A 15,077-nucleotide genomic window follows, 5' to 3' on the forward strand; every position below is an offset into this window, starting at 1 on the left:
AAGTGGCAAAGTTCATTCAGAATGACATTATTTGCCGATATGGGGTCCCACACAAGTTCATAAGTGACCGTGGTACCCATTTCCAAGCTGAAACCGAACTTATACTTCAAAAGTATAAGATCAAACATCACAAATCATCACCTTATCGCCCACAGACAAATGGTGTGGTAGAAGCTGCCAACAAGACTGTTGCAACTATTCTAAGGAAAATGACCGATAATTATCGGGAATGGCCTGAGAAGATACCCTTTGCATTATAGGGGTATAGGACTTCAAAAAGGACATCAACGGGGGCAACCCCGTATTATTTGGTGTACGGGATGGAAGCAGTTCAACCAATCGAGTTAGAAATACCGTCTCTAAGAATCCTACTTGAAAGTGAGGTCCCAGAAGCGGATTGGGTCCAAGCCCGATATGATTCTATAGTAATGCTCGATGAGCGCCGTTTAAATGCCTTATATCATGTACAACTCTACCAGAAGAGGATAGAAAGGGCCTTTAACAAAAAGATCAAACCCCGAGGAATCAAAGAAGGAGATTTGGTCTTGAAATCCGTGCGTGCATTGTTGCCGGTAGACTTGAGAGATAAATTCAAACCAAATTGGGCTGGCCCATATTTGGTCAAGAAGATTTTGTCGGGTGGAGCCGTTCGATTGACAGATCTGGATGGGAACGACTTTGCGAACCCAACAAACTTAGATCAACCGAAGAAGTACTACCCTTGAAAAGGGACCTCATTCTCAAATGTTATGAAATAATATTTGAAATTGCAATGCATTTAGAATAAATCATAAGTTGTCGGTATTTGCCGATAATGCATTAAATACCTTTGCAACTGAAACTACGGACTCGGTTTGAATATGTGCAAGCAGATACGTAGGCAACTCTTGAAAAGAGTACAACCGAAACATTAATTTTTTAATACAAAAATGAATTTTTTTGAATGCGGAAATTGGGAATTCTTAATAAATAATAGTTTATTTATTTATTTCTAATTCCGGACGAAGCCCATTTCAACTTTTATTTCCGAGCGAAGCTCATCACATAAACGAGAAGGAAAACACACAACATAATATAAATAATAATAGTAAAATAGCCAGGACTAAGTCTCAAGCCTAGCTACAAACCGGGCCGCGCGGCCCATCACCACGAGACGATGTCTCACCCATCTTCACTTTGGCATGTTTCGCCGGAGGACCCACATCTTCTTCCCGCGGGCCTAGTTGGTCTCTCACACTCAGTCGAGGGCCGAGCCTGTCAGCTAGTGTCGGCCCAATTGTGGTTATGAGCCCAATCTTTGCCAAACACTTGAAGTCTTAGGGTCAGTCTTAGAACCCTCACCAGTCTCAGCTTCGGTCTCATCCAGAGTCGGAAAATTGTCCTTGAAATAGGCCCGGTTCTCTAGTTCCTTTTGGCGATACTCCCAAGCTCGAACATCATCTTTCTGCAATTTCTTGCGGATCTTGAAGCATTTCTCAATAGTCCATGCCGAATAAGGATTAGAAACCCATGTTGTCTCTGCAGGTTTGACCATAAGCCAAATGGTACATGAATGCCAAGCCCGCAACCAACTTTGACACTTAGAATGGCTAACATCAAAGATTGGGCCTCTAGCAGCCTCAATCTTAGGGACAATCTGTGGACGACCGAATTGGCGAAGTACTCGATCCAGATAAATATAGGTCGAATGATCTAAGCCCAGTAAGGTAGTATACCTAGTCTTATCCACATTAGAGAGGCCCGTAAGTGAGTACAAAGACAGCAATGGCAAAGTCCAACGAATATGGGACCCAGCTCCAATAGTTATCACATCATGCCAATAGCTTGCGGTCATACCAAATCCACATCTTGGTGTCCGAGAAGGAAAGCTACTCACTCGATACTTCTTCGAAGTTGGTTTATCAATCAATCCAAGCCTCTCGAAGAGCCAGGCCTGCCAAAAACCGGACATCAAAAGAAAAAAAATGGAAAGCCCGCTGAAAAGAAAGGAGGCGGTGGCAAAGAAAAAAAAGCAAAAAAAAAAACGGCAAAAAAAAAACACTGAAAAAAAAGAAGAAAAAAAGAAAAAGAGAAAAATCAAACCTGAAGAATTCGGGTTGATCCAGTATATGGCAAGTCGGGATTGCGTTTCCGAGCATCCAATCCTCTTACGATTTCAGCAAGAATAACCCAAGCTGGGTTTAAACCATTTCCCATTTGCTCAACAATCCAAATTAGACGGGCTTGACCCTGGCCCGATAAGTCATTCATGCTACCTTCAAAACAGTAAAGGTGAAGCAAGATAAGCCCAAATGCCCGTCGTCAGTAAACAGTAGCAATTTCGGGATCATTAGTCTCCTTAAACTTGGAAGTTGAGGCAAGTAGGTTAACTCGCCCTCCATCAATGATATTGTCAACCTCGAAACGAGATAAGTTGAGGTAGTCACGAAATTTTGTTTCCCATCTTGGTAAGAAATCCGGGATGACAGGCTCTTGAGAAGGGTTCCACCCTCCTAGAATGGTAAATTCCTCAGGAAGAGGGCAAATTTTCCCTTCGGGAAAGGTAAAGACATGATGGATAGGATCCCGTCTTTTCAAGCATTCATCTAAGAAGGCAATTTGAGGAGAAATTTGTCTAAAGACAAGGATTTGTTGAATCCCCATCTCCACAAGTATTTGGTATTATGTTTTCTAAAATCATTAGCCCAACCCTTCATAATTCCAATTAGTGAACTCATGTTTGAGGAATTTTTTGTGAAAAAGATTGAGAAGAAAAGTTGCAAAAGATATGCAATTATGAAAGCCTTGATCCCCTTTATATAGGAAACAAGGGGATCCGTTTATGGAAACTCCAAGAGTTACCATCCATGGAGGCCGTGTGAGACTCGGACACGGGCCAAGCCGGTCGGGCGGGCCGTCACCCCTCTTTCTCCTCGAGTCGCGTGTTTTCGCGAGTTTTTCAATATATGTTCGGGCGTCGAATCGTCCAATCTACATTTTCCAACCCCAGCGAGTCAATATTTAAGTATAAGCTTGCACATTTTATGAGTCATAAGCACGGGCTAAGCCCATTTCAATTTCTTGAGTCGTGTCGGCGTCAAAATATCATGTTCGACGATAGATCGGGTCAATGACCCAACCTTTTCAAAATTACAGGCGTAAGGCCTAAAATCGTTTTTCAAATATCGGTGATCCAAAAATATTTTTATCCCCAGCGGGTTACCAACTTTCAAATCTCGGGTTGACCGCCCGTGCAAATCATTTTTATTACAACTCCCCAGCAGAGTTTCATTTTACAACTCCCCAGCAAAGTTTCATTTCAAACATTTCAAATATTTCAAATCTTTCAATTTCTAGGATCTAAGATCCAATTACATGCTTTATGTGATTGTTATTGCTGCATGTGCCTTTCCTAATATACCAGGAAACATTTCAACTGGGGGCTCTAAAGCCGTAGGCTTTAGAGACCTACTTCAAGAAAGTCGGAAATCTCCGTCAACAGCAGAAGCAACGGTTATCTTTTGGAAATAAATCCGTTCATCCAGGCATACTAGCAAGAAATGCGTGCCCTTCAATGCCGAACTACAATCGCGGGTTTAATTCCGTCACAAACGGATACGTAGGCGCCTGAGAATAAGGCTCAACCCACCATTTATTCAAATATCAAGGTCGAAGACAACCAATCAGAAGCGGGAGAAACAAATCCCCACGGAGTTTCAGGTATGATCTCTTCTTATGGCTGACGAGCTTATATACGTTGTTTAATGTACCTTAAATGACCCGCGGAATACTCAGGTCGTTGGACTTGGGGTATACTTTGACTAGCGCCTTGTCCAAGCCTCAGTCAAAGTGGGGGCTATGTAGATACTCATATCTGTCGATATTGGCATCTATAGAAATCCCGATCAACACCCGATGATGATAGGACGACATGTACACAACTGTTCGACTTAGTCATTATTCCGTGCTCATTTTCGATGTAGAATGGGCGTTATCGACGAGGAATTTAATTAATTTAAATGAAATTTAAATTAGTTTTCACATTTCAAATGAATTCATTTTATTTTACCTTAATTTGAATTTATTTACCCATATTTATTTGTTTTTATTGAAAATAAAATAAATATTATTTTTCGTCATTTAGTTTATTTTGATTTGAAAAATCATTTTAAATTTCATTTTAAATCTCGATTAGAAAAACTCGAGTTTCGTTACGATCTCTAGCTCGAAGCAGCTCGATTTGGAGCTCGTTTTGAGCTCATTTTGATCCGATTTTCAAGAAAGATTTCGAACCCATTTTCATCTATAGAGAGTCTAGTATTCAAATATCCTTGATCAAAACCCAACCTACCATTTTTAGCCCACCTTATACCTCCCATCGACACAACTACCCAAATCAAGCCCGAGCCTCGACCTTTGCTCACTTACGGTCGGATTGACCTACCCTGGGCCTCGAAGCTCGAGCTCGAACCAACACCTATCCAAAATAGACACTCAAGCCTACCCACTAAGCCTTATCCAGTTAAAATATCAATCAAATACTACTCCTAATTCGTTGCCAAAACCGTGAATTACAACTTCTAAGAAGTTGTTATTCTTCCTTCCATAATTTCAATCAAAATCTTCCAATTCTAGTAGGAAACCTATCTATAATATTAATAAGACTAATTAATATTATTTTAGGAGCTTCCAACTCAGAAAATACCATAAAAGCCTCCAAAATTTCGGACAACACAAACTGCCAAAAAAAAGAGTTTATTTCGCTTTTCTAATTTCAATCCAATCTTTCTTTAAGGTAAAATATTTGTCAGTATCTTTTCCATACCTGATAAATTTATCTTTTAGGAAGTTACAACTCATTAAAAAAAGCTCGTAAATCTCGTTCACATTGCTTATTCCAAACGTGTGAGAGTAAGACTTCCTTACTTTCCATAATTCAATCGATATCTTTCTTTTGTTAAGAGAATGTATCTGAATCTGGAAGGAGTTTAAAAATTGGAAAATACTATTTCTTTTTTTGTGTGAACCGTCCAACCCACCTAAACCCTTCTCCAAGCAAGTCTTTCACTATAAATACCCTTCATTCATCCTTCATTAAAGGGATTAAAAAAGCTAATACAATTCAAAGTTTAAACCCTCATCAAATCACTAGACACCGAGACACAAACCCTAAAATTTCGTGCCTCAAACCCTAAAACGACCTGACCTAAATCCCAGATCTGAAAACTAGACTCTCTTAGGTTTCTAAAACATCTTTCGGATCTAAAATAGGATTAGTAACGAATTCACAAAGCTAAAAACAAAATCAACCTTTATTTTCTAAGAAGACTTCGGTTTTTGCAAACAAACTCGTCGAAGGCGGCCCCTCAAGATAATATCTACAATCGATTACGACACGAAGACTTTTTCAACAATACATGTAGGTTGAGGGTGCAACAATCCCTTTCTCTTTTTCCTCCTTTATTTTGTTTTCTTCAATTATTATCATATATTGTTTATATCGTTAACTAACTCGTTTGCATGTTGAGTTCGATATTATTGTGATATAATTTACGTATGAAAGAGGATAGGATATCATATGTCGTTGTTAATGCCAATGGATGGCTTATATTACGTATGGATTTGTTTTCTGTTAGGAATTATAATGATTTCTGACAATCTTGTTGCACATATCGCATGTTTGTTTCAATTAAGCATAGAACTTGTTTAATTATGTTATTTTGTTAGATCTATCTTAGAATTCGTTGAGATTTGATATTTTTGGCATTTTAACATATAAAAGATGAAATCTTTTTTACTAATTCACATGTTTTGCTTTAATTAATTGAAAATGATTAATTAGAATTGCATGAAATCGCATGAATAGAATTGTTTGTGTTGATTTGTTTTACTCATATGTTTGAATCCTTCATAGGTCACGTTTTCTTCTAAGACTAAGAATTAGTCTTATTTTCACATGATTACTCACATGTCTAATTTAGTTATGAAATAATTAAAGTGAAGATCGCATGTTTGGTTTAATCAGATTAATTATGAAACAACTTAATCTAATTTGATTGTTTATCACACGTCACATGAATGAAACCCGACTTGACTTAGAATAGGTCTTGTACAGTTCGAAATTGACCGAATAGGTCTCGGCCAACCTCGCTATGCGTGCTCTCCTTGGTTTGCTCTTTTGCATTCATTTGTTGTTTGATTTGCAATTGTTATTGGAATTATTATGCAACTAATGTTCGCTAATCTATCTTATGCTAAAGATAAGTAAACCTTCTTCTCTATCTCCTTTTTGTTTGTTTACTAGAATAGTTAATGAACTTCACATGCTAAATAACTCGACGAAGTTTAATTGCATTAAATCGACATAGAATTGATGTCACATGCTAGGGTTTTAAACAACGATTGCACATATGAACTCGTAGCCAATATAGCCATTGTTTTCTATCAGTAGAGACCGTTATTGCAACAGGCGGGGTTGGATGTTAATTAAAGAATTTAATCAAACTTCCTAACACGTAAGCTCAAACGAACCTAAATCTCTACTTGGTTTCTAAATTCCATTTAAAAATTTAGTGGCGACTCTAAATCACATATTCTCGCGTGGATGTAAATTTCCCTTGTCCACACTACCTTTAAAGCATGTCCGAGATACTACACACAATACTACATCCTAAACTCCAATCCTCCTGGTAGGACGACGATAATAATTCAGTCCTAGTCTAAACCTGGATCTAGACTCTCAGGATGGACGTCACCCGATTCGACATGCGGTGACCTATCCGCATCCAAGACTCGAAACATGGCACACAGACCATAACCAAAGGTCGAGTAACCCCAAATAGGAAACATGGCACACATATCCGTAACCAAAGGTCTGAAAGAGTAAATAAGGAATGTCAAGCCGTCACACAATGTAAAACGTCACACTTGCGTCACATATAAGAGTACAAATGATTATACAAATATAACACGATAGAATATCATATGTCACGGATAAACAAGATTACATCACTGAATCACTAATGTCCCATTCATACTTATGGCTTACATCTCACCATAAGTACGGATGGGAACATCAATCCCGATGATCATATCGCAACTAGAGGGCTTATAGCTCACCTCTAGTATCCGATAGGACCAAGACTCTCACAACCGAACAATACAAGACATTATCAAGGATATGACTCTTATAAGTACTTATTTATAATAAATATCTCATACTTGTATTATATTAATAAACATTCCACTTTATAATCTAACATGCCGGTTAAATAAAATATAATAAGCGATAATGAATAATTTACGTTATGTGAAATCTACAGAATAAGATGTGACAACCTCAAGTGACTCAATTATGAGTCCAATAAACAAATTATAAGGAGTCCAACAATTGAATCACATTAAGCCCAACAAAAAAGGCATGTTAAACCCAACGTACTACTCATGTAAAATCCAACCATTAAATCAGGTAAAACCCAACGATTTGATCATGCGAGAAAAATATATATAATGAACGATATTTAACGAATTATGCTATATAAAACACGAAACGGCGTTTAAGCACCCCAAATGACCCGAAAATGACACCAAAAACACCTATAATAAGTGTGTCCCAATAATATAAAATGTAAACAACTCAATCAAAATAAACATTACTAACCCAATCTATCAAACATAACTAGCCCAACTTACTAAGTATAACTAGCACAATTCATTAAGCCTAACTAGCCCGATTTATCAAACATGACTAGCCCAAATTACCAAGTATAGCTAGCCCAATTATCAAAATCAAATGAGCCCAACAAACTAAACCAAATGAGCCCAACAAAAAATATGTGAAAGAACGATATTAACGAATTACGTTATAAAATTCGAGACGGATATTTAATTATTTCAAATAACCCGAGCCTACACTACGTGTGACACCCTCATTTTTAGCGTTAAATAAACACGTAAATTCTACAGAAAAGCTGACATGATATGTTTGTAATTGGTTCAACTAGATAAAAACCTGTAATTTCAAAAACTTTTCTAAACCATTCACAAACATTTCCAAATGAAGAGTGCCAAAACCTGCAAATACTAACAAACTAATTTATATATCATAGCTAAAGTCGTGAGAATTAAGTGACACAAACCAAAGTAAAAGAGGGAGACATATGTCCCTTCAAAATATAAACACAACCAAATGTTTAAGGGTTTACTACAAAATATAACCAAACTAAGTCCAAGGTTCTTTTGCTCACTAGCTCGTCCGTGTACCCCATCTAATCATCATCAACCTGTCAATCGCATTTTATACAAACACGAAAGCCACAATTCAGTGGGGAGTAACTTCGAGTCCTCCCAGCAACGAAATGTCATATTTAATGTAACATGTAATGTAACATGTAAACAACATCATAAATAAACTAATTATCGAATATACTAACATATGAACACTAAACTGACCAAATTAAACTATCATGTGAAACATATAACAAGCAGTAATCCAAACTTTATCAATTGTAACCGGCTTGCATCTCACCTATTACAATTCATAAAATCACCATACAAGAAAGGGCAATATATCAAAGACAGGCATAAGTTCTTAGCACCGTCAATAGTCACTCAGAACTCGAGTCTATACCACGAGGTAGGGAAGGTAATCGAACCGGTATCTTGGCTCGAGGTTCTATCAAAACATGGCCAAGACACAACACAACCCTAGTCCTAAATCATGAGACCTAGACATGCGGATACACACCACCGCACCCAAGACCCACAATTTTTTTAAAAACAAAGTGAGTACCCTAAGGAGTCCACCAAAGGGTTGGCTAGTACTTAAGCTGACCACTTACTCTCAAAACAAGTAACGAGGTCATGCCCCAACTTGGATATAAACCCACCAAGTCAGGAACACAAAGGCTAATGAGTAGTGAACATACACTCGTCAAAGACTATAAAGGCCTATCTGTGACAAACACAACAACCTGCAAGAAGTATTCAATACCAATTCCATTTCAAGCAATATTAACAATATTAAAGGTTTCGGGGAATCTAATGCCGTTTCTACAATATAAGAACCCATTCAAAACAACCAACCACATATGTGAAATAAAAACATAATTAATGGCCTAAAACAAGAATAAGGCCAAATATCCATTTTTCACAATAATTTCATCCAACCGAATTTTTACCCGCAACCCTGACCCGCGATGTGCACGGGTTCAATCATGGTGACCAATCACACAATTGATCGACATCGATTCACTCAAAGGGACTAAGGGCTCGCTAAGATAATCATCCAACATTGCAATTATCGCTATAAAATTCATTTTAAGCCTATTCATTACAATTTCATATCATAACCTATCCTAACATGTGCAAACTACCAATATAAGCATAATTTTACCATTAACATTATATTTACTACTAACATAATTCATTTCAAAAGATTACCCATATGTTACTTATACTAAATATAACATTAACAAACCCGAAACGACGAATAACGCATGGAAAATCGCGAAAACAAGCAACGGGCCGACCCGGGCCAACCCGGGCCTGTCGTGGGCCTTCACGGGCCTGTCGGGCCTGCTGGGCCGCCACCCCCAACCCTCCATTTCTCCATTTTTGTTCAGTTTAACATCGTCTGAAGCATCAATTAATCATTCCCATTTCATTTCCATACTAATATGTGAACTTAAACATACAAAAGACATGAATTTAACACATATTTTCATGTGAAATAAACTACTCAAATAATATTCACAAAATCATACAAAAAGCAAAGAATGTGACATTAATTCGTCGAGTAACTCGAAATATGTTACCTTTAGCAACAAAATGAGCAACTAGCACCTTGAACACCAAACCCTAATGTGCAAACTAACCACTATCTTCAACTATATACGAGTCTCCAAACTCGTCTTCTAAATCTTCACTTAAATAAACAATAAAAACACAATTATAAGCACTAATAATCAAAACCCCAAAAATGGTGGACAAAATAAATTTAGGGCAAATGAATTTAATAAATACTAGGATGTTGGAAATGAAGAGAGGATTCCAAATATGTAATCCTTATGAAATTTGGAGTAGAAACGAGTAAATTACGATGAAAATTAGCTTAGAAAAGCTTAGGTTTTGATATAAAATGGTGTTTTTAATTTTAGAATAGTTTAGAATGTCTAAGAAGAATGAAGTGGCAAAAGAAAAATCTAAAGGGAAGGAGGAAGGGGAGGTGAGCCGTGGAAGAGGGGAGAGGAGCGGGTTTTTGGCGGAATTTTATTAGTCGGTTTTTGGCCGTTTCGACAATAATTAGAACCGTTTTGTCAAATGCAAATTCGACATTGCCAAAATTCTTAAACACGAGTTTACAAGAAGATTGAGTACTCATATGACCCATTTCCAAAATCGTTTGCCCAATTTTCAAAAGAATTGCCATTTTTCCCGATATGCCCTTATCTCGATATAAAAGGTTTTTACATGGTTTAAACTATTTTTAAACATTTCGAAACTATCAAAATAAATATTTTACTTCAAAATATAATAGAATTATACTTCATTGAATTATTATTACTTCAAATACATTAATATTAAATTCAACTTGATTAATAAATTACTTTCGCAAAATAATAACGGTCCGAAATTACGGGGTGTTACAATCACCCCTCCTTTTAAAAAGTTTCGTCCTCGAAACTTAGAAGGAGAAATTATAGTAAACAACATCTTAATAATATAATCATAAGAAAAATATAGGTATCTTTTCAATGAAACGGTGATACTCTTGTTGATCAGACAAGAACATCCACATTTCATATCAAGATATATAAATATTTCTACACTAATAAATGAGAAAACACATTATTGGGACATCACCAATAACAAGATTTAACACTCATTAATGTTAAAACCATTAAAAATCATAAAAGCATTTTCAAAATTTTAGTTTAAAATTCTATAATAAGAATAATATCTTTACTAATTATGATTAAATACGGCTTAGTAACGCGGAAAAAAAGTAAGAAAAAGGAATACCTTACGAGAATAATTCAGGATATTTAGCTAACATAGAAGCTTCAGTCTCCCAAGTCTCTTCTTCGACATTTCCACAACGCCAAAGAACACGGACTAGAGGTACAACTTTGCTCCTAAGTTGCTTGTTGGGTTTTTCAAGAATCCGAATTGGCCTTTCTTCAACCGCCAAGTTAGGCTCCAATTCAAGAATCTCTTCTTGGATGATATGGCTAGGGTCACTAATGTACTTCCTCAACTGAGAAACATGGAAGACATTGTGAACCTTGCTCAGATTTGGGGGCAATTTTAAACGGTAAGCAGCAGGACCAATCTTTTCAATCATCCGGAAAGGTCCAATATATTTAGGGCTCAGCTTCCTTTTTACGCCAAACCGTTTCACCCCTTTCATAGGTGACACTTTAAGGAATACTTGATCATCAACCTCAAAAGAAAGTGGTCGACGACGGACATCAGCATATGATTTTTGACGGTCCTGAGCGGCTTTCATCCGCTCCCGAATGATTTTAACTTGTTTAATGGACTCGGTCACCAAATCAGGTCCTAACATTGGAACATTTTGGGTTTGACCCCAACAGACTGGAGTACGACATTTTCTACCGTACAGAGCTTCATATGGTGCCATTTTAATAGAGGCTTGATAGCTGTTGTTGTAAGAGAACTCAACCAGAGGTAAATATTTCTCCCAAGAAGTTTGGAAATCTAAGGCACAGGCACGAAGAAGATCCTCTAAAGTTTGAATTGTTCTCTCGGTTTGACCATCAGTGGCGGCGTGAAAAGCAGTGCTCATCAATAGTTTACTACCCAAGGCCTCCGTAATGCAGTCTTAAACGAGAACAAAATCGAGGGTCCCGATCTGAAACTATATCTTTAGGAACCCCATGATAGCGCACTACTTCATCCACATAGACACGAGCTAGAACTTCTAAACTTCGGGTCTCTTTGATAGGAATAAACCGAGCACACTTAGTCAATCGGTCCACAACCACCCAAACAAACATTCTTCCCGGTGGAAGTCCTGGGTAAAGCCATCACAAAATCCATGGAAATAGACTCCCATTTCCAAAGAGGAACATCCAAGGGTTGAAGCAAACCCCGGGCTTTTGATGCTCTATCTTTACTTTACGGCGGTGAGGCATTTACTGACATACTCCACAACTTCAATCTTCATCCTAGGCCACCAGAATTGTAATCTCAAGTCTTTGTACATTTTGGTACCTCCCGGATGAACGGAGTAAGGAGAGAGATGTGCTTCATCAAGAATTCTTTTTCTCAAATTAGCTGCATCCGGAACATAGATTCTACCATGATAACGAAAGTACCCATCATCATCAATCTTACAATCCTTAGCTTGCCCAAGTTGAATTTTAGCTCGAATGGATTTGAAAGTAGGATCATCGGGAAGGCAAGCACGGATCTCACGGTAGAAGTCAGGTTCGGCTGACATGGCATTAAGATGATTAGAGCCCCTTTTTACAAGACTTATTCCCAGTTTTTGAAGTTCTAAAGCAAGTTCAGGAGGTAATTCCCGAAAAGAATTCAAAGAATGACAGGATTTTCTGCTAAGAGCATCAGCCACCACATTAGCTTTTCCTTCGTGATAAATTAGATCGGCATCATAGTCATTCACCAATTCCAACCATCTTCTTTGCCTCATGTTCAGATCTTTTTGGGTAAAGAGGTATTTCAAACTTTTGTGGTCGGTGTAGATGTTGCAATGGACTCCAATGAGGTAATGTCTCCAAATCTTCAATGCATGCACCACCGCAGCTAATTCAAGATCATGAGTCGGGTAGTTAACTTCATGAACTCTAAGCTGTCGAGAGGCATACGCAATGACTTTCCCTTTTTGCATCAAGACTCAACCTATACCATGCTTAGAAGCATCACAGTAAACATCAAAGTCCACTCCTTCTTCAGGTAAGGTCAACACCGGAGCGGTAGTCAACCTCTTTTTCAAATCCTGGAAGGCATTTTCACACTCCTCAGACCACACAAATTTAGACTCTTTCTTCAGCAACTGAGTCATCGGCCTAGCAATCTTTGAAAAATCCTTCACAAACCGCCGATAATAACCCGCCAAGCCAAGGAAACTACGGATTTCAGAAACATTGGTCGGACTTTTCCAGTTAACAACGGCTTCGATTTTGGCAGGATCTACCATAACGCCCTCTTTCGAAATGACGTGCCCAAGGAAGGTCACTTTAGGTAACCAGAATTCACATTTAGAGAATTTAGCATACCATTTTTCACGGCGCAGAATCCCCAAAATCGCACGAAGGTGTTTGGCATGTTCTTCTTCAGATTTAGAATAGATCAGGATGTCATCAATGAACACCACAACGCATTTGTCAAGGTGTTCTCTGAAAGTACGGTTCATCTGATCCATGAATACTGCTGGAGCATTGGTCAAACCGAATGGCATCACCGTAAACTCGAAATGACCATATCTCGATCAAGGCGGTTTTAGGAATGTCGCCTTCTCTGACTGGAATTTGATGATAGCCCGAACGAAGATCAATTTTAGAAAAAGTGGAAGCACCTCGGAGTTGGTCGAAGAGATCATCAATTCTAGGAAGAGGATATTTATTCTTGATAGTAACCCGGTTAAGTTCACGATAATCTATGCATAACCGCATAGATCCATCCTTCTTCCTTACAAAAGAGAACAGGAGTACCCCAAGGTGAAGAGCTAGGTCGGATAAAACGTTTGGCAATCAAATCATCCAGCTGAGTCTTCAGCTCTTTCATTTCAGACGGTGCCAGCCTATAAGGAGCTTTAGCAATAGGGCCGGTACCAGGAATAAGATCAATAGTAAATTCAACTTCTCTTCCAGGAGTAATTCCCGGTAGCTCATCGGGAAAAACATCAAGAAATTCACATACCACCGGAACGTTCTCTTTAGAAGGCAGAGAGGAAGAATCTGAAGGAGTCACCATACACAAGAAGGCTTGATGACCCTTTTTCATCGCATTGACAAACTTCATAGCAGAAACCAATTTAGCATCGGTTTGTCTTTTAACCACTTGATAAGACACACGGTGACCTGAAGGGCTTGTAAGAATTATTTTTCGTCCCGACATTCAAATCGAGCATGATAAGTATGTAACCAATCCATGCCCAAAATGACATCAAATTCTTCAAGCGGAAATCGGAAAAGATTTGTGGAAATATAGATCCCGCAATAGAGATAGGAACTCTCGGATAGATTTTAGAACGGAGAAGACATCACCGAGAGGGTAAGGATATAGAGGTGCTTTCTTCATGTGATGATTCAAGTGATAACTTATCGGATAGTTTCATTGAAATAAAAGATAAAGAGGCACCCGTATCAAATAGTACCAAACAAGGAACATCAAAAATAGAAAATGTACCAAAGAATGATATCGGGTGTGCCTCGGCTTACCGCTCGGCTCATGACATAAATCCCGCCTTTCGGCCTCTCCGGGGCAGCAGGAGTAGTAGGAGCCGTCACCTTCTTCTCCGGGCAAACATTAGCCTTGTGGCCCGGTTTGTTGCAAGAAAAGCATATGATAGGATCAACGAAGCATTTACCAGGATGTCTTTGGTTTCTTGCGATTATAGCACACTCGGTCTTTAGCACCTTTATTGTTGTTAAGAGTCAAGATTGACCACCCGGTTAACTTGCACAAGAGGATCAAATCTCCTCTTGTTTGGGTAAGAGGGAGAAGAGGTGAACACAGGCGAAGGAGTATAGGGCCTAGAAGATGGATATAAAGGCCTCTTGCCAAGACTGGAACTGGTTGCACGAGCTTCATTTTCAATGTCTTTCAGGGAATTCTCAGCCCATAAAGCATCATTGTAAATTGAAACAAAGCTGGTGGAGTCCCGGCGGACCATGCTTTTAATTTTAGGAGAGAGCTTTTCAAAATAAAAGAAGGCTTTTTCATTGTCATCCTTCACTAATCTAGTAGCATAATGAGCCAACTCGTTGTATTTATCAGTGAAGGCCTGAACAGGAAGGCTTCCTTGCTTTAATTCCATGAATTCCTTCAACTTCTGCTGTTTAAGTTCTTGCGGATAGAATCGGGCCTCCACTAATTCCTTGAAACGTTCC

The 15,077-nt window shown here is 38.3% G+C and overlaps 1 protein-coding gene across 1 annotated transcript; it reads left to right on the forward strand.

The window, feature by feature from the left end:
• The first annotated feature begins 320 nt into the window (after positions 1-320).
• On the forward strand, positions 321-725 carry LOC141617295 (uncharacterized). The gene has a single exon (XM_074434477.1). It carries the CDS (start codon positions 321-323, stop codon positions 723-725), a length of 405 nt encoding a protein of 134 aa, XP_074290578.1.
• Positions 726-15,077: the final 14,352 nt, after the last annotated feature.

The sequence above is a fragment of the Silene latifolia genome, chromosome X (assembly GCF_048544455.1).
Source record: "Silene latifolia isolate original U9 population chromosome X, ASM4854445v1, whole genome shotgun sequence".
NCBI lineage: Eukaryota > Viridiplantae > Streptophyta > Magnoliopsida > Caryophyllales > Caryophyllaceae > Silene > Silene latifolia.